Raw genomic sequence first — 25977 nt, forward strand, 5'->3', positions numbered from 1 at the left:
GGGGCTGTTTGAGACACCTCGGGATGTTTGGATGTGTATGGAAGGTAGGTGTGGAGGGTGAGAGAGCAGGAACGTGACTTAATAGGCAGCATATCATTGATTTTGTGTTACAGTAGTTTTTGGGTTAGGGTTTTAAACCTGATTTTATAATCCTGGGCATCAGGGTTTATGCTTGCAGCCAGATGTTAAAATCCTGTTGGTTACTTGAAATATAGCCCATGGTATGAGGCCTAGGCCATAGCATGTTGGTTCTGTCTGTATTCAATAATTTGATAATTTAGTGGTGACTTAAAATTTTAAGTTTGATAAAGATTTCTGATTCCTCAATAGCCTAGAAATAATTTCTTTATTATGTTCATTATATAGTGTGTGTTATCAGGATTTGGAGATGGCTTATTGTAAGAAGTACATATTATCTGAATCACACCTATTTTGGGTAAAACATTTTCAAATAGAATTATATTAATACTGTCTTTTTTCCCCCACATCATAGTTCCAAAGAACTGCTGGTTTATATTTTAGCTCTTCCCAACTTGTGAAAATAGTGAAGGATGATTACACTACTTAACATTCAAATTGTAAGTAAACTTTATTTCTGCTATTATTACCTGTTAAGAAAACAGATATTGAAAATAGTCATTACCTTTTATGATAGTAGTGTGCTTTAGTGTGATATGAACTGTGGATTTTTACTAATTTTTGTTGTTAAAATGCAAATACATCCTATCCCATTGTCTGTGATAAGATAAAAAAGAATACTAATAGTCCTGAATGAATTTTAGAAGGTGTGAAATTTCTGCTTTTTTTCCAGGTATTTCTTTTATTGTATAAATTTATGGAAATTCTTTATTTTCTTATCTGTATAGTGCAAGGGGTCAAATTTAATATAGGGCATGATATTAGTGGAATGATTTATTGGAAATGTATATTCATTTCTATTTAAATATGCTTAATTTTTCTGCATTATTTAATTTTTATATGAAAATCTGTAACAAATAAATCTTTAATTCTTTTATGAAAAATATAACCTACATAAAATCAAATAAAATATAACTTTATAGGAATAATCTAATGCATAAATCTAGATGATATGTATATATCAACATTCATCACTACTAGGAAAAGGCTTGAATTATGTTTACTTGAAATTATTTCCTATATTGAAATTTAAAAAAATATATATATTTATTTTAGAGGGAGCGTGAGCACAAGTGGTGGGGAGGGGCAGAGAAGAGGGGAAGAGAGAATCTTAAGCAGACTCCTTGTTGAGAGTGGAGCCCCACATGGGGCTTAATCTCGTGATCTTGGGATCATGACCTGAGCCAAAACTGAAGAGTCAGATGCCCAACCCACTGAGCTACTCAGGGACCGCTGCTATAATGAATTTTTTACCAATAGCAAAAACCCCAAAAACTACTGAGGAAAGAATGATAAAGTAATATTAAAGGCATTCCATGTGATTTTGCTATTTTATTTTTAAACTACTCTATTTGAAAGTTTAAATATATAACTCAAATTAATCCATTTTATAGTCCTTTTAGAATATTTGGAATATGAACACAAAATGAGATTGCTACCATAAGCAAAAGACATGTCTAATTATATTAGTCAAATAAAGAAACCAAAGGAGCCAAGGAAGAATGAAATATTTACAAACCAATATTTGGTAAATAGGCAAATAATTTTAGAAGTTGTCTTGATTTAGCATATTTTGTTATCAATGTATAAAAGATTTTTAAAATTTCTATGAAAATATTTCAGGAATAAAAGTACATCTTCATAAAAAGAGAAAGTAATAACATTTTATCTGTTAGAATGTAAGTATCATAAGGTCATCTATGTGCAATAGCTTGATTGCAATAAATTGTTTATGAACTTGACAGCTCTAAGAAGTAGAGTACTCATTACTGCCCTCTTTTGACACTGGGCTTTGTAAGTCTAAGCTCCTTTTTCTTAGTTTACAGAAGTGTCAAAGATTAGATTGTAAAATAGATTGTGTTTTATATCCTTCCTGTATATTTTTAATAACTTTTCAAATTCTTCCTCTTTTTAGGCCCTCTGGTTAATCATCTTTAGAAGACTGGATTTCTGGATATCTCCTTCACTCCATGTCTATTGACTTTTAGAACATGATAATGCAAACTTGTAACACTGGCAGTCATCTATGAACCTTTAAATTACATTGATTAATAGCGTTTGAAGCTTCCTCAGGGAATAACAATGACATCAGCAGTGGTTGACAATGGAGGTTCTGTTTTGGAGCTTTCCAGCAATGGAGTAGAAAATCAAGAGGTTAGGCATCCCATGTATTACATTACTGTTTTGTTCACAGAAATCAGTATATGAACTCATTTTGAAACTAATGGGGAACACATATATATATATACATATAGATATATTTAAACATGTATATTTTAGTAGAAATGTACAATGCCTGAAATTGTACATGTACATATTATGTGCCCTCACATAATTTAGGTAGTAGAAGGTTGAGGTAGGTATTGCGAGGCTCATCTGAGTTTTTGAAACATGCATATATTGGAATGAACGGGGAGGAAAAAAATCGAAAGAAAGAGTACAGAAAGTATTGAGATAGGTTTTAATTCCTGATAAATTTTTGGATTACAGAATCTGTAGGTAAATACTGTACCTAAATACATAAATTAGCTTCATCTTAAATTAGAATTTTGTATTTCCTTTAGTTGTCATCTGTGCTTTTTGGTTATTTTATTATATCTAATTCAGCATGGAGAACTATATTTTAATCCCATATATATATATATATATATATATATATGTGTGTGTGTGTGTGTGTGTGTGTGTGTATGTATATATATATATATACACACACACACACATACACTTAAGAATTTGGGTGATTTGTAAATCAGAAAGAAAGGTTTTGAAATGTTTTACATGTAGAACTCTGCATCATTAGCATATTTGGTTATTTTCTTATTACTGATAACATTAAAGAATAGGAGATAGGAGTAGAAAAATAACAGTACCAGAAACATAAGGACTTCCTAGGCCTGGCTTCTGTTCCCTCCATTCAGTAAAGACTGAATATTGGGAAGGATCTAAATTTAAATATATTAGTGCTGTCATAACAATGGACAAATATTTGATCAGAGATGAGATGGGCAAATGGAGAGTTGGCTGTATTTTAAAAATCTGTTTTCTCTCTATTCTGTGGAAGATATTCCTGTTACTGGTCCTTAGTACCAGCATAGTAGAATAGTGACAGAACCAAGAAATGTTAGGATATTAGGCCGTGTATTCTGGAGTCTGCTTCTTTTTCTTGCTTGTTTTTGTCTGTTCAGTCTTCCAAGGTAACTATAGTTAAATTCAGTGGGAAGGGGATAAAATGAAGGTACTACTTTTTCTTTGTTCTCAGTGGACTTGGTAACCAGAATGTTCTTACTGTATTTGAATCTAAAACTGATTTAAGGTCCGTTAAGAGAAGCCACAGCTAGAGACTGTACTTAATTCTCATAATCAATAATTCTCATAATCAGTTTCTATTTGTTCCTTGAAGATTCACTTTCTATATGATCACTTCTAGATATGACTCGCCAAAGAGATCAGAGACTCTGGGGACTTCCATCCCCTTCACATCACCCAGACAAATTATTACTTTTTTTCCAGTGCTTTCTCTTTGTTATATAACTTACTTTGTTGTATTTAACCCTCAGAAGGGAACCACCAAGAGTAATAGGCAGAGTATATTTACCTTGTGCTCGTTTGGTATCATTATTATGGGAAAAAGAGTACAACAGCTTGTTTCTGGAAGACACTATATTTTTCTTCCTTTACATGGAACCCAGGTGTTCATGGCCTGGAGAACTAATTATTATGGATGAAAGAATCTGATAAATGAAGTCATTTTACCAAAGCATTATTGATTAATGATTTATGTGGTAGGTAGCCTATGGGTAGTCACAGGCATTTTAGGTGGTATGGCACTAGAATGGGGGAAATTATTCTTGGGGAACTCTTTCTTCAAATTATACTATGTAGATACCCACTCACTTTCATTTATTTATTCCTTCAGCAAATATTAATTGATTACTTACTGTGCGTCAAGTACTTTTCGAGGCACTGGGAATGAAATATTTCAGAATGGCTGTGAAGAATAAATTGGGGCTAGAGTTAGATGGAGAGTTGGTAGGGGATATTTTAACTCACTGAGCCACCCAGGCACCCTGCTAGGGGATATTTTAGTTAGGGTGGTCAGAGAAGCTTTTTCTGAAGACGTACCATTTTATTTATTTTTTAATTTTTTAAGATTTTGTTTATTTGAGAGGGAGAGAGAACACAAGCAGGAGGAGCAGCAGAGGGAGAAGGAGAATCAAGCTCCCTGCTCAAGGAGCCTGACATGAGGCTTGATCCCAGGACCCTGGGATCATGACCTGAGCTGAAGGCAGACACTTAACTGACTGAGCCACCCAGGTGCCCTTGAGGAGGTGCATTTTAGTTTAGATGTAAATAAAATAAGGGATTGAGCTGTACAAATAGAGACATCTGGGGAAAGAGAACTCCAGGAAAAAATTGGAAAGTAACTAGTATCTGAAATGTCACCTAATATTACAAAGGGAATTTTGAGGATAGTGTATGTGAAAGATTTAATATCTATACTCTAGAATGTAGGGTGGGGTGAAAAAATGACCTGTCAGAATTGTATAATCCTAGTTTCAGAATCTGAAGAAAAAAATAAATGTTTAAAAATTGTGGGCATTTGGAGAGTTATTGATGATTTTTAGGCTTTATTTTTTTAACTTTATTCCTGATTATAAAAGTAATGCATTTGATAAAATTAGAATAAGTATATTTCTGGCAAAGAGACCAAAAACCAAAGATGCCAACTACAGTCTTACTAATGAGTATAGATGCAAAAATAAAAAATGGAACAGTAATAAATATATAAAATGCAGTCATATATTAAATTCAGTACTAAATAGGTTTTAGATACACAAGGGTAACAATTAAGATATATACCCCGACTTATTAAGATACATGACCTATGATATATTAATAGGGATAAAATACCAGATGAAATGAGATTTTATGAAATTGAATATATCCATTCCTGATTAAAAGTCCTGATAATATAAATACAGATACATATTTCTGTAACATTATAAAAAATAACTGTTACAAATCAATAGCCAGAATCTTGTCTAATGGTGAAGTACTGGAGTATTTCCTTTAAAATTAGAAAGAAAAAAAAAATAAAATTGGAAAGAAGATAAGTATGGGCACTACCGTAACTATTATTTAATATTTTCCTATAATCAGACAAGATAATGAAAAAATATTTAAACACTGGAAAGAAGACCAAATTACCATCTTTAGATAATATGATTCTCTACTTAGGAAAACCGGAGGAAGTCGGTGAAAACCAGTTAGAACGAGTAAGAGTGCTTGGTAGTTTGATGGGTACAAATTAACATTAAAAATATCTAGCTTTCTTTTGTAAGGGGCTAGTTAGAAAAGATCATGGAAAATAAGGTTCCTTTCAGAAAATTAACAAAAAAATATAAAATATTGAGGAATAGGTGTAAAAGATAATGGGACTTCTTTCAAGACAATGAATTAATGGTACTGAGGTACATGAAAGAAGACTTTAGCAAACAAAGAGATATACTTTGTACTTGGATAGGAGAGATGGAAGGAGTCAATATTATGGAGGATGTCAGTTTCCTCCAGTTAGTCTATATATTTTGTTCCATCTTTATCAAATGTTAGGGCAAGTTTGGGGGAAATTGATTATATCGACCTAAAGATTGTATGGAAGAGTATATATGTAGGAATAATCAGCAGTTTTTGAAGAGGAAATGTATAGCAGGTAAGTCTCATAGAAATGGGAGTTAATGCAGAAAAAAAATAAAAAGAGGACTTAAAAACATAGCGGATACAATTTTAGAGAGCATCTGTTTTCCAACAGAATTGGGAGTTCTTCCACTTAGATTGTGATGGAATAACAGACCATATTTTTATTCCCACCATTAACAAGGAGGAAAATGAAAACATGTGAAAGCACAGTTTTGAAACGTTGGTGCTATGGTCTGAATGTTTGTGACCCCCCAAAATTCATACGTTGAATCCTAACCCCCAAACATGATGTATTGGGAGGTAGGGCCATTGGGAGGTAGGGCCTTTGGGAGCTAATTAGGTCATGAGGGAGGTACTTTATGCGCGGGATTAGTGCTCTTATAGAAGGCTCCAGGGAGATCCCTTGCTCCTTCTGCCATGCAAGGATACGATAAGGAGCCTTTGACCTAGAAAAAGACCCTCATCCAGTCATGCTGGCACCCTGATTTTGGACTTATTGCTCCCACAACTGTGAACAATAAATTTCTGCTGTTTATAAGCCACATAGTGGTATTTTGTTGCAGCAGTCTGAATGGACTAAGACAGTTGGACATCAGGAGGCACAGGGCTATGCTTCCTGGGAAAAGAGCAGGTGATCTCTGATTGTACTGACTCATTACTTGGAGCCACTTTCTGGATCACAGTGTAGGGAGAAGGAACCCAAACAAAGAGTGACAGTGTCACTGAACTGAGGAAATAAAATTTTGAATTTGGTGGGGTTTCTTTTGTTTGTTTGTTTTTGTTTTGTTTTTTGTTTTGGGGCAACAAAGCAAGGTTTATTTAGCAATTTATTGAGTGATAACAAAGTGATAGTACAAAGCTCCCGTGGAGGAAGGGTATCCAAGAGGGTTGCCTAAAATTTGGAATTTGCAGAGGCAAACACTAATTTAAAGTGCAGAGTATCTGAGAGGAAGAAGCTACCCAGAGGGAGAATACCAAAATGCAGCCTCAGGCACTCTGGGCTTTAGTTGAATAAGCTTCCCAGATATAATAAACTTGAAACCAGGCAAAGAATTACCAGAAAAGTATAAACTCAATAATTTACTGAAAAATCAGAGTTCACTCAGGCCTGGGAGATACTAGAATTCTTAGCAGTTAGAAGAGAGAGTCCTTGTTAAATGCTCAGGGCATTCCTAGAGCCTCAAAAGAGTTATGCCTTCCAGTAGGGCTAAAGTAGTCCTAAAATAAAGGGTAGTTCAGACTTGCCCTAAAAAGTTAAAAAAACAGGCCTTGAAAAAGACCCATAAGCAACTTTTTTTTTTTTTTTTTTTTAAGATTTTATTTTTAAGTAATCTCTACACCCAGCACGGAGCTTGAACTCACAATGCTATCAAGAGTTGCATCCTTTTCGGACTGAGCCAGCCAGGTGCCACTTGACCTATAAGGAACTTAAACTTCATAGTAAAGACAGTATGTAAATTGCACCCAACAGTGTAAAATTTACACATCTTAACACCCAGCCATGTTAAGTGCAAAGAAGGAGGTACAATATAACCTATAACTTGAAGGAAAAAAAAAACTATCAAGACAGAAAAACAAATGATAGAGATGATGAAATTAGCAGATAAGACTTCAAAACAGCCATTATAAATATGCTCAAGAAGTTAAAAGAAAACATGAACCTCAGAGGAGAGCCATAAAAGACATAAAGAAAAAAAAAACCCCAAAAAACTTCCAGAAATGAAATACATACTATTTGTAAAAATTTCACTGGATAAGATTAGAAATAGATTAGGTATAGGGCCCCTGGGTGGTTCAGTTAAGTGGCTGCCCTTGGCTCAGGTCACCATCCCAGGTCCCTGGGATAAGTCCCGCATCAGGCTCCCTGCTCCGTGGGAAACCTGCTTCTCCCTCTCCCATTACCCCTGCTTGTGTTCTTTCTCTCACTGTGTGTCTCTGTCAAATAAATAAAATCTTTAAAAAAATATTTTACCAGGAATAAAGATAGACATTTCATAAATGATAAAAGGACCATTTATCAAGAAATGCATATGCACTCAATATTAGAGCTTCAAAATACATAAGGCATAAAGTGACAGAAAAGAAAGAAACATAGATAAGAAAGAAAACATAGATAAGTCCACAGTATTAGTTGGAGATTGCTCCATTCCTCTCAGAAGCTGACAGGACAATTAGAAAATCAGTGAGGATATAGAAGGCTTCAACAACATTATCAACCAGCTTCACCTAATGGGCATTTATGGGACTCTACCTAATAGTACCAGAGTACACATTCATTTTGAAGTGCACATGGATAGTGAACCAAGATAGGTCATATGCTGGGCCATGTATCTGAATACCTTCTTTAAGGTGGTTTTTTTTCTTTCATTTTTAAGTAATCTCTACACTCAGTGTGAGGATTGAACTCACAACCCTGAGATCCAGAGTCACATGCTCCACCAACTTGGGTAGGCAGGTGTATCTATACATCTTAATACTTTTTAAAAAAAGGATTTATTTATTTTAGAGAGAGAGAGCGCGTGAGCAGGGGAAGGGCAGAGCGAGGGCCAGGGGAAACAATCAGATTTTCCAATTCATTGAGGGGCCTGACTTGGGGCTCGATCCGATGAGCCTGAGATCACAACCCGAGCTGAAGTCAAAGTTGGATGCTTTCCTTTCTTCATTAAAACTCTCCACAGTATAGGGATAGAGGGAACATACCTCAGTATCATAAAAGACATATACAAAAGCCCACAGTGAATATCATTCTCAATGGGAAAAAACAGAGCTTTTCCCCTAAGGTCAGGAACCTGCAGGCATGTCTACTCTCACCACTGTTGTTCAACATAGTACTAGAAGTCCTAGCCTCAGCAATCAGACAACAAAAAGATAAAAGGTACCAGATTTGCAAAGATGAACTCAAACTCTCACTCTTTGCAAATGACATGATATGGAAAACTGAAAAGCCCCACCCCAAAATTCCTAGAACTCATACACGGATTCAGCAAAGTGGCAGGATATAAAATCAATGCACAGAAATCAGTTGCATTATATACATTAACAATGAGACAGAAGAAAGAGAAATTTAGGGAGTTGATTCCATTTGTAATTGCACCCAAAATCATAAGATACCTAGGAATAAACCTAAGCAAAGAGGCAAAGGATCTGTACTCAGAAAACAAAGTACTCATGAAAGAAATTGAGGAAGACACAAAGAAATGGAAAAATGTTCCATGCTCATGGATTGGAAGAACAAATATTGCTAGGATATCTATGCTACCTAGAGCGATCTATACATTCAACTCAATCCCTATCAAAATACCATCAACATTTTTCACGGAACTGGAACAAACAATCCTAAAATTTGTGTGGAACCAGAAAAGACCCCAAATAGCCAAAGGATTGTTGAAAAAGAGAACCAAAGCTGGTGACATCCCAATGCCTGACTTCAAACTCTATTACAAAGCTGTCATCATCAAGACAGTATGGTACTGGCACGAAAACAGACACACAGATCAATGGAACAGAATAGAGAACCAAGAAATGGACCCTCAATTCTACTGTCAACTGATCTTTGACAAAGCAGGAATGTCCAGTGGGAAAAAGACAGTCTCTTCAACTAATGGTGTTGGGAAATTGCACAGCCACATGCAGAAGAATGAAACTGGACCATTTTCTTATACCACACACAAACATAAACTCAAAATGGATGAAAGACCTAAACGTGAGACAGGAATCAATCAAAATCCTTAAGGAGAATGCAGGTAGCAACTTCTTTGACCTCTGCCACAGCAATTTCTTGCTAGACACGTCTCCCAAGGCAAGGGAAACAAAAGCAGAAATGAATTATTGGGACTTCATCAAGATAAAAAACTTCAGCACAGTAAAGGAAACAGTTGACAAAACCAAAAGACAACCGACAGAATGGGAGAAGATATTTGCAAATGCCTTATCGATAAAGTATCCAAAATCTATAAAGAACTTCTTGAACTCAACAACCAAAGAACAAATAATCCAGTCAAGAAATGGACAGAAGACATGAACAGACATTTCTCCAAAGAAGACATCCAAATGGCCAACAGACATCTGAAAAAATGCCCAGTATCTCTCAGCATCAAGGAAATACAAATCAAAACCACAATGAGATACCACTTTACACGTTAGGAGAGCTAAAACTAACAAGTCAGGAAACAACAAATGTTGGCGAGGATGCAGAGAAAGGAGAAAGTTCTCACATTGCTGGTGAGAATGCAAGCTGGTACAGCCACTCTGGGAAATGGTATAAAAGGTTTCTCAGAGTTAAAATTAAAGCTACTGCATCTACTAGGTATTTACCCCAAAGATACAAAATGTAGTGACCTGAAGGGGCATCTGCACCCCAATGTTTATAGCAGCAATGTCCACAATAGCCAAACTATGGAAAGAGTGCAGGTGTCCATCGGGAGATGAATGGATAAAGAAGATGTGGTATATGTGTTCAATGGAATATTACTCAGCTGTGAAAAGAAATGAAATCTTGCCATTTGCAAGGACATGGATGGAACTAGAGGGTATTGTGCTAAGGGAAATAAGTCAAGCAGAGAAAGACAATTATATGATTTCAGTCATGTGGAATTTAAGAAACAAAACAGGCACATAGGGGAAGGGAGGGAAAAAGAAAAGACAGAATCAAAGGGGGAGACAAACTATAAGAAACTCTTAATCATAGGAAACAAACAGGGTTGCTGGAGGGTAGCAGGTAGGGGGGATGGGGTAACTGGGTGATGGGCATTAAGGAGGCCACATGATATAATGAGCACTGGGTGTTATAAAGAACTGATGAATCATTGAACTCTACCTCTGAAACTAATAATACACTGTATATTAATGAATTGAATTTACATTAAAAATGATCCCTTTATCCAAATAAAATAAAATAAAATGTTAGTCTGTGTTAAAAAAAATGTCAGATGCTTAACTGACTGAACCACCCAGGTATCCCATATCTACTTTTTAAAGGATTGAAATCATACAGAGAAAGTTTTTGACCAAAGCAGAATTATGTTAGAAATTAACAAAAAAACCTCTTGAAAAATCCTCAAATATTTGGATGTTAAACAGCTCATTTTTATATAACTCATGGATTAAAAAGAAATCACAAGAGAATTTAGAGAATATCCTAATTTAATGAAAATGAGAACACAGTATATTAAAATTTGAGGAATGTAGTTAAAGCAGTGCTTAGAGGGAAATTTATACCTTTAAAAAACTTATATTAATTAGAAAAGGAGTATAGTCTAAAATCATTTAAGCTTTTGTCCAAATAAGCTAGAATATGAGGACCAAATTAAATTGAAAGCAGAAGGAAGGAAATAATAAAAATAAGAACAGGTCAGTAAGGAAGAAAATGGACAAACAGAAATTAACTACCTGCTGGTCCTTTGAAAAAATTAACAAAATTGATAAATTTCTTAAGTAGACTGCAGAAGAAAAAAAAAACCCAAAACCATGAGGCACAAATCACTAATAGAGGGCGCCAGGGTGGCTCAGTCAGTTAAGCTTCTGTTTTCAGTTCCACTTGTGATCCCAGGGTCCCGGGACCAAGTCCCACATTGGGCTCCCTGCTCAGTGAGTAGTCTGCTTCTCTGTCTCCCTCTGCCCCTACCCTCTATTCGTGCATGCGCACTCTCTCAAATAAATAAAATCTTTAAAAAAATTATTAATATAAGGAATGAAAGAGTCCTTAGTATTGACACTAAATATTATGAACAACTTTATGCCAATAAGCTTGGCAACCAAGATGAAATGGACGAAATCCTTGAAAGTCATTCCAAAAGAAATAGAAAGTCTGAATAGTCCTCTATCTTAAAATAAATTGATTTCCTAGACAAATCTTTTCCACAAAGAAATTTCCAGAGCAAATTGGCTTTACTGATTGTCTAGGCCTGCATTTTTTTTTTTTTTTTAAGTCGACTCCAGGCCCAGTGTGGAGCCCAAGGCAAGGATTGAACTCACAGTTCTGAGATCAGAGCCCTGAGATCAGGACCTGAGCTGAGATCAAGAGTCCGACAGCTGACTGAGCAACCCAGGTGCTGTGGTTTTATTGTTGATTTAACAAGTATTTAGGCAAGAAATAATAACAATCTTACATAATTCTTTTAGAAAATAGACAACATATCATTTCCTAACTCATTTTGAGGCTAGCATTATTCTGATACCAAGACCAGAGATACATAGGAGAAGAAAACTACAAACAATATCCTTCATGGGCATGACAAAAACATTCTTGACAAGCATAGGGTTCATATGTCCCAAATGGAGTTTATCCCAGCAAGGTAGGTTTAATCAATCAATGTAATGCATCACATTAAAAAGTAAAAAGGGAGAATTATGTGATCGTATCAGTAGCCACAGAAAGCCCATTTGCCAAAATTCAACACCTGTTTATTGTACAGATTCCCTAAACTAGTAATGAGGGCAACTTCTTCAACCTGATAAATGCATCTGTGAAAAACCCACAGCCAGTATCACTCTTAAAGGTGAAAAGGGGTATGTTTTCCTTTTAAGATTGATAGTAAAGCAAAGATGTCTGCTCTAATCACTTCTATTCAGCATTGGAATGCCAAGAAAAATGAAAGACCTATGGATTGGAAAAGAAGAAGTGAAACTATCTTTATTTCTAAATGATACAATCATATATATAGAAATTCCTCAGAAATCTACACAATGGTTAGAATTAATAAATTTAGAACAGATGAATATATAAAAATCAATTGTGTTCATATAAGCAAAATACAACTGGAAAATGAAATTTAAGAAGAGGTACTGTTTAGCAGCATCAAAATAATACAGGGACAGGCTTAATAAAGTAAATAAAAGATCTGTATGCAGACAACCTCAACATGTTGTTGAGAGAAAGACCTAAATAAATGAAGAGTTGTGACCTCGTGGCGCAATGGTAGCGCGTCTGACTCCAATAAATGAAGAGTTACACCATGTTTATGGATTGGAAGACATATGTTAAAGTTGGAGGGTTTATCCATCTGATTTAAAGACTTACCGTGAAGTCCCAATAATTGAGACAGTGTGGTTTGATATGCCAACAGACATGTAGATCAGTGGAATATAATATAGATCCACATAACACTGATTAATTTTCAATGATGGTGGTAATGTAATTTGGTGGAGAAAGGATAGTCTTTTAAACAAATAATGGTGGAACTACTGGTTATCCATATGCAAATAAATGAACTCAATCCGTTCTCACATCATAGACAATGAATAACTCAAAATTGATCATAGAATTAAATGTTTAAACACTAAAAACTTCTGGAAGAAAACAGGAGAAAATTTTTTCAGTCTTGAATTAGGCAGTGCTTAGATTGAACACAAAAACATGAAAAAAGCTTTAAAAGAAAAAATGATGAATTTCATTTACATTTAAAACTTCTGTTCTTAAAAAAAAATTCCATTAAAGGGCGCCTGGGTGGCTCAGTCAGTTAAGTGGCTGCCTTTGGCTCAGGTCATGATCCCAGAGTCCGGGGATCAGCCCTGCATCAGGCTCCCTGCTCAGTGAGGAGCCTGCTTCTCCCTCTTTCTCTGCCCCTCCCCCTGCTTGTGCTCTCTTTCTCTCAAATAAATAATGCCTTAAGAAAAAATTTTTAAAAAATTCCATTAAGAAAATGAAAAGGTGAAGCAAAGATTGGAAAAAATACTTACAATATATATACTGACAAAGGATTTATATTCAGAATATATAAAATAATAGGTAGGATGGGCACCTGCCCGGGTGGCTCAGTCCTTTAAGTGTCTGCCTTCCACTTGGGTTGTGATCCCTGGATCCTGGGATGGAGCCTCAGTCGGGGGCTGCTTCTCTCTCGGACCCTCCCCCTCTCATGCTCTCTCTCTTATTCTCTCTCAAATAAATAAAATCTTAAAAAAATAAGTTGGAGATAATCCATTAAAATGGGGGAAAGATTTGGATGGTTAATAGTATGAATGGCCAATAAGTGCACATAAAAACACCCTTGTTTTGCCTCATACAGAGTAGGAAATTCAATATTAATATATCAGGGAAACAAAACCACAGGGAGCTACTCCTACATACTTACACAGAATGATAAAAATAACAGGGATACCTTGTGTTGGAGGGATGCCTGGGTGGCTGGGTTGGTTAAGCGTTTGCCTTCAGCTCAGGTCATGATCCAGGGGTCCTGGAATCAAGTCCTGCATTCGGCTCCATGCTTAGTGGGGAGCCTGGTTCTCCCTCTCCCTCTGCTTCTCCCCCAGCTTGTGCTCTCTTTCTCTCTCTAATTGGATAAACAAACAAACAGGGATACCATGTGTTGAAAGGATGTAGAGCACTGGAACTCATACATCTATAGTGGAAATATAAAATAAAAAATTTTACAGTTCTTTTAAAATGAAGTGCACAATTACTGTATGATCTAGTAAATTGACTCATAGGTGATACAGAATGCAGTAGAACAGAAGGGAGGGGAAGAGCAGGGACATTAATAGCAGCATTACAGCCCTGTTTATGATAATTTGTTACAGCAGCTCCAAAAATTAATATATCCCATTTATAGCCTTATTTTCTGCATTACTTCTCACAGTTCTCTGATTACTTGCTTTGTCCTTAATTCCCAAATGGGAAAGCTTCCATGACTTTTGCTCATGAGCCTACAATTGCCTTCCATATCTATCAAAATCCTTTTCATCCACTCAGGACCCTGTTCTAGGAAGTCTTCTATAATCCCCCAATCTGAATCAATTCAACACCTAGTGTGGGTTGAGGGTTATACTTCAAAGAGTGTTAAAAACCATTGTTTTATATGTTCAGTTTTCCTTTTAGACAAGTGGGGAGTCATGTAAGCTTTTTGTACAAAGAAGTAATACAATTCTGATTGTAATGTGAAAAGATGCCCTTCACAGTTGAGGGCAAATAGTAGGTTTGAATACTATTACTAGTGTTACAATATGACAATTAGCTATCACTAATTGAGTATTTACTCTGTTCTAAACCCTGTGCTAAGCACATGTACTTTGTGGATATTTAATTTTCAAAGGACTTTGAGAGGTATGGATATGGTAACCCTTTTCTTTCTCTCTCTCTCTCTTTTTAATATGAAGAAACGGGTTTAGAGAAGAACACAGGGTGGGAGAACAGGGAAAGATGTTTGTTTCTTTTAAACATGTTAAGCTTGGAGTATTCGCTGATTATTCTTGTACTGATGTTAAGTTGGTAGTTTAAAACTTTGTTCTGGAGTTCAGGAGATCAGTCAGACAAGACAAATATTTAGTAATCATCAGTACAGAGGTGCTATTTTAAAATAAACCCTAAGAATGGGTGGCCTTGCCAGGCAAGGTAGAATAGAGTAAAAAGGAAATGCTGAGGACAGAACCTTAGTTAATTGGCTATATTTCAGTCGCTGGAGATGGAATAAGAATCAGAGGAGATGTTTAAAAGTAGAGTGGTAGAAAGAGAGTGAAAAAGATGGAAGAAATCGTTTTTAAAATGAGGTAAGAGTGTATAAGTGTATAAGAGTCTGCAGAAAGGGAAAGGAAGATGAAAAGTAGGAAAAGAATTTAGTCCTTATTGACATTTAAGAGAATAGTTTCAGTGAGAAGAGTGGGTCTAGAATTCCTAGTTGGTGGGGAAAATAGTATAAATGGGGAAGTAGACCTTGTACAAAATTCTGGACTCAAGTATGGCATAGTTTAGACAACTTGACTTATTTCCTACTGGTAAAGTGGAGGTGGAAAGTTCACAATATAAAATAATTCAGGTTAATGTTACTAATAGTAATATTATTAGATTTCAGAGGAATTAAAGAAGTTATAAATCTCTTGAGTTATATTTACTGCTTGGGTCAGTACTAGCTCAAATGCCACTTCTGTTGTTGCATTCTGAGTGTCTGATGAGTGGAGATCTTGTTAGTTTTTACCTATCCCATGCTCCTCATTAACAACTGTTATAGCTAGGTGATGTTGCCTGTAGGTTGTAGTTATAAAGCTAAGAAAGAAGCATGGAGATTCAACCATTAGTATATCCAATTTGTGGGAAGGGATTTTTAAAAAAGATTTATTTATTTGAGAGAGAGAGTGCTTGAGCAGGGGATGGGGCAGAGGGGGCAGGAGAGGGAGAGGGGAAGCAGACTCCCCCCTGAATGCAGAGCCTGAAAAGGGGGTCAGTCCAGGACCCTGAGATAATGACCTGAGCTGAAACCAACAGTCCGTTGCTCAACTGACCAAGCCACCCAGGCACCCCAGGATTTTCTTTTCTAATGTTAAACTTTTTTTGCCTTATACAGAGTAGGAAATTCAATGTTAATATTCAGCATATGGGCTTGCTTATTTTTAATTTATTGTACCTTTGTTTTTTTTTAATTTTTAAATTTTTAAATTTTTTTTATTTGTTTATTTGTTTATTTACAGCATAACAGTGTTCATTGTTTTGGCATCACACCCAGTGCTCCATGCAGTACGTGCCCTCCCTATTACCCACCACCTGGTTCCTCAACCTCCCCCCCCCCCCCCCCCCGCCCCTTCAAAACCCTCTGGTTGTTTTTCAGAGTCCATAGTCTCTCATTATACCTTTGTTTTTTTTTTTTTTTTTTAAAGATTTATTTATTTGACAGAGAGAAATCACAAGAGAGGCAGGCAGAGAGAGAGGAAGGGAAGCAGGCTCTCCGCTGAGCAGAGAGCCCGACGCGGGACTCGATCCCAGGACCCCGAGATCATGACCCGAGCTGAAGGCAGCGGCCCAACCCACTGAGCCACCCAGGCGCCCTGTACCTTTGTTTTTAATTTAAATTTTTTGTGAAATGTTTGATACAAAATGAAAAGTGTATAAAATATATATGTTTAGTTTGAGAATAAAAAGAATAAATATTACTTATCAATCAGGTTAATAAAATAGCATTTAGTAGTATTTTAGAATATGAAGTGTGTTCCTCTCTTAATATTCGCAGAGGTGCCATTATCCTGACCTGTGTGGTACTATTCCTTTACTTTTCTTTATAGCTTTGTTGTCTTTGGAGATATTCCTAAACATGTTGTTGTACTTTGAAAAAATGAATAATGTCCCAAGCTAACTGAGTTAGGAAATGATAGCATCATCACAGTCAGATTAAAGCTTCCAGGAAAAGGAAGTCTAGTCTGGCATCTGGTTACAGAGTTTCAGAAGGTTCTCCTCAGCAAGTAAGGAATGTTGTGAGTTAGTTCTTGGAAACATAGGGTCATCTTGGTCAGGTTTCAGGCAATGGTATGACCTGGTGTTTCAGGTTTGTTCAGCAGGTGTATATACTGTCACAGAGAAAGCTGTTCTGCTTTTTGTTTGTTTGTTCGTTTGTTTGTTTCCCAAGCTCTTTGTTGCCTTCTTCTAAAACTTAAGAGTAAGTAGATCAAAGTAGGACACACGAAGTAGTGTTCTTCGCTGATGTAGGTAGGAATGCAAGGTAGATACATCAAAGTAAGCAAAATATGAATAAAAACTGGGAATAGGCTTATCTGGATACTGTGTCCTTAGGAACAGTGCCAGTGGTTGTCTTGGTGATGACAGTTTCTCTTCTGTTGCAGGAATCATGTTCCTGCAATCCAGACTGTTTGCCTTATAAATCCAGTGCATAGCTGGCATTCTGGGCTCACTCTTCCCAGTCCTCTTCAAGATTACTAGTGTTTCGGGGCGCCTGGGTGGCTCAGTGGATTGGGCCACTGCCTTCGGCTCAGGTCATGATCTCGGGGTCCTGGGATCGAGCCCCGTGTCGGGCTCTCTGCTCCGCAGGGAGCCTGCTTCCCCCTCTCTCTGCCTGCCTCTCTGCCTACTTGTGATCTCTCTCTCTGTCAAATAAATAAATAAAATCTTAAAGAAAAATAAAAGATTACTAGTGTTTCTCTCCCATTTTGAATCTCCCATATTCCCTATCTTAAGTTGTTGTCTTTATTAAAATTTTACTTTTGTTTTGATGAAATACATTCTCTACTTGCTTCTTGAGAAAGGATGTATGGAAGGTAAATGTTTTGAGATCTTTCAAATTTGAGAAAATACCTAATTTTCATAAGATGATTTGACTGGCTGAAGAATTCCAGGTTAGAAATAGTATTCCTTTCTAGGGGTGCTTGGATGGTTCAGTCTTTCAACGTCTGCCTTCAGCTCAGATCAGGATCCCAGGGTCCTGGGATCGAGTCCCACGTCGGGCTCCCTGCTCAGCAGGAAGCCTGCTTCTCCCTCTCCCACTCCCCCTGCTTGTGTTCCCTCTCTCTCTCTGTGTCTCTGTCAAATAAATAAATAAAATCTTAAAAAAATAATCTGAAGAAATGGTTTCAATGTCATTTTTCTTTTAATATGACTGTTGAGAAAACTGAAGTCTGAGTCCATATTCTTTGTATGTGACTTGCATTTTCTCTCTAGAAACTTGTAGAATCTTCCTTTTTGTCCCCAGTGTTGTGATATTTTACAGTGGTGTGCCTCATTGTAGGTCTTCCTTAATTTTTTATATTAAATATCTGGTAGGTACTTTCAAATGGGCAGCTCAAAAGTGTCAGCTCAAAACATTTTCTAGAAGTCTTTTAATTTTTTTCCAACTTCCCCCCCATCCCCTATTTTTTTTTTTTTTTCTGGAACTCTGTTATTCAGATATTGAACCTCTTGGACTATTCCTCTGATACCATTCTCTTTTCTCTCGTATTTTTCAAAAATTCATCTTATTTCTCTGGTTTCTGGAAGACTGCTTCAATTTTATCTTCCAAGCGTCTGTCCTTTTTATTTCAGCTGTCATGTTTTTAACTTCTGAACTCTTTCTTTTTAAATCTTTATTAAATTGTATTCCGGAAAAAACCCTGTATTTTCCTGGTGGAATGAAACGGCTCAGAATGGGATATTTAGGCAATTTTAAAACATTTATAATTTACCTATTATACAAATATGATAAATCTGTTCTAAGTACTGTGTGTCACCCCAGTACGGAGCTGTCACAATGTTAACTGCAGATGATGCGTATTAAAAATTATGAAATGACTGCAAAAAAAATTGTATTCCGTTCTTGTTTTATGGCTATAATATCTTATTTCTATGAAGAATATGCCCGTTATGTGTGTGGGTGTGTACGTATATTTATATATTCGGTGGCAGAGGCTCTTCCTTAGATGACTAGTAATACTTGGCTGTCTGCTCATCATTAAGAGTGGAGGTTTAAAATGCTGATTGAAAACTCTGTTTTTGGTGCAGTACTGATACAAACAAATATGCCTAATATTCCTCAAAGATGCTTTTGTTTTTCCATCACCAGAAAGTTAGTTCTCCAGTCTTCTGCTGAGGTGAGGGCCAGTTGCCTAGCATCATGCAGGAGGGAATGGTCTAGGAATCAAAGTGCTTTTCAGACAACTTTAATGGGATCTTCCTGTTTGAACCCCTCCTCTTTCTCTACACCTGCTGCTCCATTTCCAGGAGTGATGGGAATTGCTTTCTGTGGGCTCTCCAGTGTAAAGTGTGTTGTCTCTCGCTTCTTTTTGCTGCCAGGCTGTGTTTGGCTTTCTTGGGTTTGCTAAACCATTTCAATACACTTACCATCCACTTTCAATCTCCTAAGATTCTGTTGCTCTTATGTCTTCTCCTTATGGGTTTGTGTTGAGAAGTCGTTTACCTTGTTTTTGTGGGTTTCATGAGACAGTGCAATGATATGCATGTTTTTAATTTGTCATCTTAATTCTAAAGCCCTGCTTATTTAAAATGTTACCTCCTGAGACTTGATTAGTAAAGTTCCCTTTTCATCTGTTTTGGTTTTTACATTCATAATTATAGTACATGACACTCATTGTGTAGCCTGCTTGAGACTATGGGAACTCAAGTATTTATAAGTAAATTGAGAATTTGTGAATAAAAAGGTTGATTATTTTCTCAATTTGTTCTTGTAGGAAAGTGAAAAGGTTTCTGACTATCCAGCAGTGATTGTGGAGCCAGTTCCAAGTGCCAGATTAGAGCAGGGCTATGCAGCCCAGGTTCTGGTCTATGATGATGAGACTTACATGATGCAAGATGTGGCAGAAGAGCAAGAAGTTGAGACCGAGAATGTGGAAACAGGTAGACATCTCATAAAATGTTCATTATTTGTAACTCCTTCTTTTGTGTCACTATTACTCTTGTCAGATGAGTACTATACCAAAGAACCTCTTTTTGCTTGGAAACCAGTGAACTATCTCTTATTTAAGGGCACTAACATACAGTTCTACTTTACAGTTCTTTTTAGTATAATAGGTCTCATATCATGGACCCTCAGGACAAGATTACAGGCCCATAATAATAAAATGATCATTTTTTCCCCTGAGAGTGTGAATATTGACTAGTTACTTACTTACAGAAGTCCATAGGCTAGTATATGAGAGTAACTTTTTAATTCAAAAATAGAGTAGTCTCATTCTATGACAGATTAAGAGTTTCTTTGAATTGATATTGGTGGAGCAGTATGATTCCTTTTTTCTTAGATCAGAAGCATCTTTGTAGGAGTCTATCAGAGTCTCCTTCCCTTTTTGTCTTCTGAGATATTTTGATATTTCAGTCTTTCTATGGTGAGATAATTATATGTTTAGTTGGAGATAAATACCTATAATTCTTAGACACATTTTCATTTTTGCCACTGGCCATAAAGAAAATAGAGTATTTTACCAGAAAGATTATAGTGACTATTTTGTAATAATAAACATTAAAATTTACCTTCAGCTCTTAATGGAGAAAAAGAATCCTTATACTTGGTTTACAATTCTAATAAACACTCTTAAATATTTATGTATGTATGTATGTATGTAGGCTCCATGCCCAGCATGGAGCCCAACATGGGAATTGAATTCACAACTGTGAGATCAAGACCTGAGCTGAGGTCAAGAGTTGGACGCTTAACTGACTGAGCCACCCAGGTGCCCCATCATTCTTAAGTATTTAGATAAGTTTCTATAAATGTAGTGAAGTCCCATGACTAAGAATTTTGAATATTTGATGCCAGTAGCATTCCCTAAGACTACTAGCTTCTTCTAGCTTACTGCTGTTCTTCTCCAGTTTTATTTTGATTTTCTTTTTTTCCTACAGTTGTATTTTTTATTGAGCTGTGGGATTAAAAGTTACCTGGCTCTGCAGAGCAATGATGACAACAGTGCCAGCAAACTCCATGTGAAGTGATAGTCAATTCATTTTCTCCAAATAGGTAGCTAAACACTTTATATAGGCTCTGTGACTGGCCCGGAGTGGGACTTTATTTACAATAGATAATACAAGTGGTAGGAAGACACATGTGTGTTTTTTTGAGGGTTTTGGAGAGTTTTCCAGTCTGAAGCTAGAAGCATCATGGCAGACATAAATTTTCTTCTTGAGGAAAAGAATAGGAAGTATAGTTAAAAGTATTATGCAGGTTGATATTTTGAAGTAGGTATTGTAACTGATTTTATTATAAGAGTGTAACTAGGGTGTAACTAAACAAAATTAATAGCACAAGGAAAAAAGTATGATAGCTTCAGTTGAATTAAAAAAAAAGAACCTGTTTGAAATTTCTGGAAAATGTTTTGATCAAAAAAATAAGACTCTGATTTTGGTAGCAAACTGGAAACTTTGTAAAGTATGAAAGCTACAGTACCAAATTCCCATTAGTAGAAAATTATACATATTTATCACATTAAAATACCAGAGCAGGTCAGCCAAATCTTATGGGTTGTATAATTGATGATCAGTGCTTCATTAATTAAATTACTCATGAAGAAACAATTCCAAATAGGAAGCAAATATAATCTATTCAAGGGATTTTATCTTCTTAGTTATCTTGAATTCTGAGGATGGGAATAATCATTTGCAGGGGAGAGATATGAATGATTGTAATATTGAAAAAGAATATACATAGTCTGGTTAAAAGAATAGTTACTTTTGTGATTTTTTAAAAAGATTTTATTTGTTTATTTATTTGTCAGAGAGAGAGAGCACGCACAAGCAGGCAGAGTGGCAGGCATAGTGGAGAGAGAAGCAGGCTCCATGATGAGCAAGGAGCCCGATGTGGGACTCGATCCCAGAACTCTGGGATCATGACCCGACCGGAAGGCAGCGGCTTAACTGACTGAGCCACCCAGGTGTCCCTACTTTTGTGATATTTTGAAAATGGTTTTTGACTAGTTGATAATATTTTTTAGATTGGTTTTCTTTAGCGCTAAAAGGAAATGTTAGTAAATAATTTACATTATTCTAAAATAGTCTAGAAGAAATGAGAAGTTAATTTAAACATTTTAAATTCCATTCTGGCTCATTTTTAAAAATCTATGTTTACTTTACTACCTCAAAAAATAAAGAATAGTATAGTATAGCTATTCTTGTCTCTCTTTACAGAATAACACTGTAAAACTTAGAATTCATTTATAATTCTTTTAAAGGCAATACCAAATTTAGACTGAAGTCTACTGGCTCATACATCTAATACAAGTATAATCAGAACAATTTAAAACACTCCTGTTTACTCATCATAAGACATGTGGAACTTGAGACTACAATATACTGAGTTATTTAAAAATATTATGGCTCTTAGGTTTTTAATGCAAGTTTATAAGGATTGTTAATATATACAGATTAGTTTAGAATCAGTTAATCTGAACTTAATTTTGTTTTTAAGAATAAAATGAGTTTTAAAAAAGATATTATTTTTAAGTAATCTCTACACCCAACATGGGGCTTGAACTTCAAACTCCAAGATCAAGAGTCCCATGCTCTACCGACTGAGCCAGCCAGGCACCCCGTAAAGAATAAAACACATTTTTAAAAAGTTAAAATCTGAATAAATTTTCATTCTTCTGACATCTAGAACATATACAGATAAATAAATGTTGTTATGACTTATCCTGATGTATTTCCTTTTGGGTAGTGAATTAGGATCGGGTTCATTTCTTGTGGTGCTATAAATTTTTAACTTAAATTCCATATATATATAAGCTTTGGAGAAGAAACTGGGAAGAAAAGGAAAGAAATATTTATAAGATGTCTACAGTGGTTTTTATTTGGTGAATTAGCGGACATGAGATCCGTATAGAACAGAATTTCCTTTTGTACATCTAGGAAATGCTTCCTGGAATGCTCCTACATTATAACTTAGATTATATTAGCCCCAAAAATGTTCATAATTATATTTAGTGACCTGTTATATCAATTCTCTGCATGTTTACATCGAAGTTTTTCTTCTTTTATTCCTGTATACCCATATGTATATGTCTATACCAGAAACAATGTTCATGATGAAATCCAGGCAGGAGTATTAAAATTACATGGTGGTGTATATCCAGCCATCTTATTTTATGTATAAAATAATTTCTCATCTTGTTAGTAGTAAATGTCTTTTATAGACAGAGAAAATCTACATTTTCCTCAGAGCTTATGAGTAATAGTAATCCTCTCAAATTTTATAGGAAGAACCAAATATTATAAATTGCTTTTTTAAAACAATAGATTGCTTTTTGATGATAATTGGATATCAGAAATCATAAAGAGTCTTTGAGGAATAGCAGTGAATTATGAATGAAGGTTCGCCTTGACTGGCAGGCTGGAAATACCTTGGCCAGCGGCCGCAGAGCCCACCAGCTCTGGAGACCTGCTAGATAGACAGAGGTGCTGAGTTGGGGCTGGAAGGGAGTCTTGAAAATGACTTGAAAAAAAGTCTTGAAAAGACTTGAAAATGCGGTCTTTATGTTTACTCTTAAAAAACCATATGTATGTACATATGTATAAAGTACATACAAATTTTAAAAGGCTATTATAGGTACCATTTAAAAAGAAGTAAGTTTAAAAAAGTAAAAATAAAAAGTAGTAAGTTTATACCAATGCAATCAATAGTAGATAAGTTTTGATAGAAATCGTAAGACTTACCTGAGAAGATTGAGCTGTTCAGGATCTGCTTCTTCATCTTGCACCTTAACTTGCTATACTTATCTTCTTAAACTTTGACTTTAATTTATGATAACACACCAGTAAATAGTTTGCATTTCTTATGTGCCAGGGTACCGTTTTCAGCATGTTTCTTTCCCTCAAGGGGTTAATAATGTACTTATATATAATATAAATCATATTGAAGATATAAAGCAGTATGAGGGTGCGTGGGTGGCTCAGTGGGTTAAGCCTCTGCCTTCGGCTCAGGTCATGATCTCAGGGTCCTGGGATTGAGCCCCACATCGGGCTCTATGTTCGGTGGGGAGCCTGCTTCCTCCTCTCTTTCTGCCTGCCTCTCTGCCTACTTGTGATCTCTCTGTAACAAATAGATAAATAAAATCTTAAAAAAAGAAAATATAAAGCAGTATAGAACCAATAGGGTGTTACTTATAAATTCAAAGACATTTTCAGAAGAAGAAAGCTCAGCTTACAGGATTAGGGAATGTTTAGAGATAGGAAGGGGGACAGATGGTAGGGTTTGGACAGGCAGATAGGAGGTAAGTGAAATGTATTGTAGGCTGAGGGAAATATAATTAGTAATGGGAATGTTGCAGATCAAGGCATGTTTAGAAGATACTGAGTAAATGAGACTGTGACAGGGGGTTCCGTTAGGAGTTGTGACTAGACTGATTTAAACCAAGATTTAGTGATTAGGCATGTAAGAAGCAAAATGGTTTGGAAGGTTTTGAGTAGAAAGTACTATGTAATTAGTTTCTCAGGAGATAGTGGATGATTGTAGGGGAAGGGATGAAGCAAGACTAGCTGTTGTAGTATGAGTTAAGATATGACTTGAGCAAAACAAGGTAGAAGTGATAGGAACAGAAGGGGCTGATATAAGCAGTACTACTATATATGCTCTAACAATCTTTGACATGACAAATTAGGGGGAGAGGCATAGTTAGCTAAGATACCACTCAGTTTTTTTTACCTTAAGTGATGGTCATAGTATCATATAGCGATTTGAGGAAGGCAAGACTGTTTTGGGAAGCAGGTAAGTTTGGTAGTAGGTGTGTTGATTTTGAGTTGAAGCAGAACATCTAAGGAGAAATATTTAAGCATTTAAAGATGCACAAATATATAGCCAGGATCCCATCACAAAGGAGATGTCATACTCAGGGTAATTTAAAAAATGTCTTACAGAATGACTAGTTATAAATATGTGGGCAAGTGTGGGGAGAGCATAAGAAATAGAGCAGTAGTCCAGAGGTGGCGGCAGCAGCGCTGTTTCTGTCCTTTGGCTAGAGGCCCAAAGGGAGAGAGAATTGTTGCTGGAACCTAGAAGAAGAGAGCCCTGGAAAGAGGGTCACCTTGGGAGAATCTGGGACCTTTGAGCAAAGGATGCAGCTGGCTTGAGGATGATGCCACAGAGAGGAGCCAGGGAATAAGGACTCTGATTTTCTTCTCCTTCTTCCCTCTAATCCCCTATCAAGGCTTTCCATTGACCCAGTGCAAAGGGAAGAATATTGATGGTTACTTAGTTGTGGTTTCAGATTCCCACTTTATTACTTACCGATCAGTATTTAACATTTTCAGAGTCTCTTTCGTTGTCATAAACTAGTAACTCAAGGTTGTGAGGACTACATAAAATAAAGATATAAAGCTCAGTGCTTTTGATGTAGTAAGTGCTCCATAAGTATCCCCTTAACTTCATCAGAACCTATCCTTATGCCTTCAAATATGGAGAAGGTTAAAACAGAACATTTGTTTGCTTCTCTGTTGTATTTTTCTCTTTCCTTTCACTTCCACTTAAAAAAAAAAAAGCTCTATACCTTCAGTCTGTTCTTTGTCCTTGACTTACTGTGCTTTGGCACCTACGTTGAGCATTCTCCTGAAGCTCTTTGTTTATCAGATGTCAAAAGCCACTCCTCTGCCAAATTCCGTGAGTCACGGAATCATCCAGAAGTAGATCCTTTCAATCTGACCTTCTTATCTATTGAAACACTGTATTCTAGCTGCTTTCCTTATTGCCTCTTGCATAGATTGTGCTATTTATGCTTCTGAGCTTTTGCTCAAATACAGTTTCCTGTCAAGACTGTGATTAGGTTTTATACATTTTTTTAAGGCCCCACTGTACAAAACTCTGCACAGTGATTATGGCCTAGATTAAACTCTCCCATTCCTGATCCTCTGTGAGACCATCTGGACTAAGGCTCTTGACTGTGTACTTTTTCATACTGCTCTTGTGTGTATGTGAACTCCTTTTGTTTCCAGAGTGGATATATGAGTATCTCAAAGACAGGGAC

At 36.1% G+C, this 25977-nt stretch overlaps 1 protein-coding gene across 7 annotated transcripts in view; it reads left to right on the top strand.

Moving 5' to 3' along the window:
* Positions 1-25977, top strand: part of ELF2 (E74 like ETS transcription factor 2) — a 101619-nt gene that overhangs the window by 27812 nt on the left and 47830 nt on the right. For 5 of the 7 annotated variants that reach the window (XM_045996992.1, XM_045996974.1, XM_045996980.1 and 2 more), the window contains exons 2-4: positions 494-578; positions 2054-2292; positions 19708-19873. In XM_045996992.1, the coding sequence (XP_045852948.1) occupies positions 2221-2292; positions 19708-19873 (238 nt within the window). In that variant the 5' untranslated portion in view covers positions 494-578; positions 2054-2220. Of the gene's footprint in view, positions 1-493; positions 579-2053; positions 2293-19707; positions 19874-25977 lie in introns of those variants that run through there. The other 2 variants (XM_045996985.1, XM_045996989.1) reach the window with 2 other exon arrangements.

The sequence above is a fragment of the Meles meles genome, chromosome 2 (assembly GCF_922984935.1).
Source record: "Meles meles chromosome 2, mMelMel3.1 paternal haplotype, whole genome shotgun sequence".
NCBI classification, from domain to species: Eukaryota; Metazoa; Chordata; class Mammalia; order Carnivora; family Mustelidae; genus Meles; species Meles meles.